We start from the raw sequence: 2,641 nt of genomic DNA on the forward strand, positions 1-2,641 counted from the left end.
TAGTCAGGCTGGCCAGGAGGATCTGAAAGACATGACATACATCTTTAACTTATCTTTGTCAAAGTGCTTTCACTAATACTACATCATAGTCAGGTTTTATAACTGAAATGATAAACTCAGTATAAATATGCTGTGTGTTTGAAGTGTAAGCAAAGAGAATAATATCATTGTCTGAACTCTGCACTCACCAACAGGACTGACAGCCATGGTTGGCTTGCTCTCATCACTCATTCGGCTGAAGCCAGCATCATTCTGGGCGTAGACTCTGAAGGAGTACTCAAGGCCTTCAATGAGTTCCAAAATCCTGTACTCTGTTTCTTTGACCAGCATAGTGTTCACCTTTTGCCACATGATGCTGTTCTTTTCCTTCTTCTCCACATGGAAGCCCTGAATGGGGGTGCCACCGTCATAGATGGGCTGCTCCCACTGGATGGTCATGCCATCGTTGGTGATGTTGTACACAACAGGCTTGCCCGGTGGGCCTGGAGGCCTGAACTGGTGCTTGGCAATGACCATCTGTGAGATCAGAGGCTCACTGGCACCATATCTGTTCTCAGCACACACTCTGAACTGGTACTGTACACCCTTGATCAGGTTGGGGACCTTGAACTGAGTGTCCTCTACACTGGAGCAGGCCATCTTCCAGGCAGTCTGGGAGGTGTCACGCTTCTCCACAGTGTAGCAGGTGATATTCCCACCGCCATCATCATTGGGTTCATCCCAGGAGATCATGATGCTCTCAGCTCTCACTTCATCCAGTCGGATTGGTCCAACAGGTTTTGAGGGTGGTCCAAGTGTGATGACGTGGATGTGGAAGGATCTCCTGTTGACCGTATTGTCAAGGGTCAGGGTGTATTTACCCTCATTCTCCTTCTTCACGTTCTTAATCATCAGAGTTGCTTTGTTCTCTGTCTTCTTGAAGCGTATTTGGTCACTCTCCTTAAGGGGCAGGTTGTCCTTCAGCCACAGAATAGCAGGTCTAGGTTTGCCTTTATATGGCAGCTCGATGTGCACATTGTGACCCAGGCGAACACTGATGCTGCCATCTGGGTACTCTGCAAGGCATGCTTCAGGTGTGATTATGTAGTCAATGACTTTGATAGGCCCAATCTCAACAAAGTCGCCCTGTCCCTTCTCATTCCTGGCGGCAACTCTGAAGAACATGTTGGAGTGCTCCTTGAGTTTCTTGACCTCAAACTCACATTGTCTGCTGGTTCCTCCCAGAGACCATTCCTCATCCTTAAGCTTCTTCTCAATGACGTAGTCAGAGATGATGCTGCCACCATCATAATCAGGCTTCAGCCACTGCAGAGTAACAGATGTCTTTGATGAATCCTTCATAGAGACCTCCTTGGCTGGTCCTGGAGTCTCTGTGGCCTTCACAGGCTCAAGTGTGTCACATGGATCCCCAACACCATTCTCATTCTCCGCTAACACACGGAAGAAGAAGGATGTCTTCTCAGAGAGATCTTCAATGGTGTATGTTGTGTCTGTGCATTTGCTTGTCACTGCAGAATAGGATCTCTTGGAGGAGTCCCTCTTCTCAACAATGTAGTTTGTGATCTCAGCACCACCGTCAACGAGTGGAGGCTCCCAGCAGAGAGTCACCTTTCCACGGGTCACGTCCTTAAGGACCAGGTTTCTGCACTGAGCTGGGGTGTCCTGTACTTTCACAGACAGGGTCAGTGTCTTGGGCTCTCCCACACCATTCTCTATCTTGACTGTGTACTTTCCAGTGTCCAGCCTGGTCACTTCACGCATAACAAGGACTGTGGTTGTGTCTGAGTGGTGGAACTCATATTTGGGATTGCGATCAATGCATTCCTCTCCCTTGCTCCACGAAGCAGTGGGAGCAGGTCTGCCCTTCAGAGGAACAGAAAGCTCCACATCCTTGCCAGCTTTCACAATGTAGTGAGTTCTCATGGCCACATCTGAGTCAATCTGGGCCTCCTCTGTGAAAATCAAGAAAAATATTCATGGTCACAAAGGGGCTGCTATATGTGAGGCAGATAAGAACAAAACAAGACATAGTGTTGTCATCACACATATTTTCAATATGAGTGACAAATTTACCCAAGATATCCTTAGCCTGTACAGGTTCAGTCATCTCCAGAGGCTCTCCACGGCCAGCACAATTCACAGCAGAAACTCTGAAGAAGTAGTTGACATCTGGTTTTAAGTCATGAACTGTGTACTCTGTTGACTTGACCTCTCCCTTGGAGGTAATCATAGCCCATTCTGTCTCTCCCTCAACAAGCTTCTCCAACATGTAGCTGGTGACCTCACTGCCTCCATCCCATTCTGGCTTGGACCAACCCAAGGTGATGGATGTCTTGGTGGAGTCAACCACTTTCAGCTTGCAAGGCTCATCTGGTGGGTCTGTGGATAAAATATCTATTAGTGGAGCTGTACATTTATCTGGTTTGTTTTTTGGGGGAAATCTGTGTTGTTAGACAACTTACCAACTGGGTCAGCAGCCTTGTAGTAGTCTGATGCATCGGAGAACGGCCCCTCTCCAGCCTTGTTAATGGCACAGATGCGATATTGGTACTCATTTCCTTCTGTCAGGTGGTAGACAGTCTGTTTGATGTCAGTGATAGGGTCTTTGTAAACCCTGATCCAGCGCAAGCTCTTCTTGTCA

At 47.7% G+C, this 2,641-nt stretch overlaps 1 protein-coding gene across 1 annotated transcript; it reads right to left on the reverse strand.

The window, feature by feature from the left end:
• Positions 1–188: 188 nt before the first annotated feature.
• LOC147820282 (titin-like) lies at positions 189–2,561 on the reverse strand (the record flags this gene model as incomplete). The annotated part of the gene is made up of 3 exons (XM_087173014.1): positions 189–1,952; positions 2,074–2,379; positions 2,463–2,561. Coding segments are annotated over 3 exons (2,169 nt in total), but the record flags the coding sequence as incomplete, so codon positions are not given.
• Between the last annotated feature and the right edge of the window lie 80 nt (positions 2,562–2,641).

This window comes from Seriola lalandi, unplaced genomic scaffold (assembly GCF_002814215.2).
Source record: "Seriola lalandi dorsalis isolate HSWRI2012SDOR001 ecotype SW California unplaced genomic scaffold, Sedor1 jcf7180001973785, whole genome shotgun sequence".
Taxonomy (NCBI): Eukaryota; Metazoa; Chordata; class Actinopteri; order Carangiformes; family Carangidae; genus Seriola; species Seriola lalandi.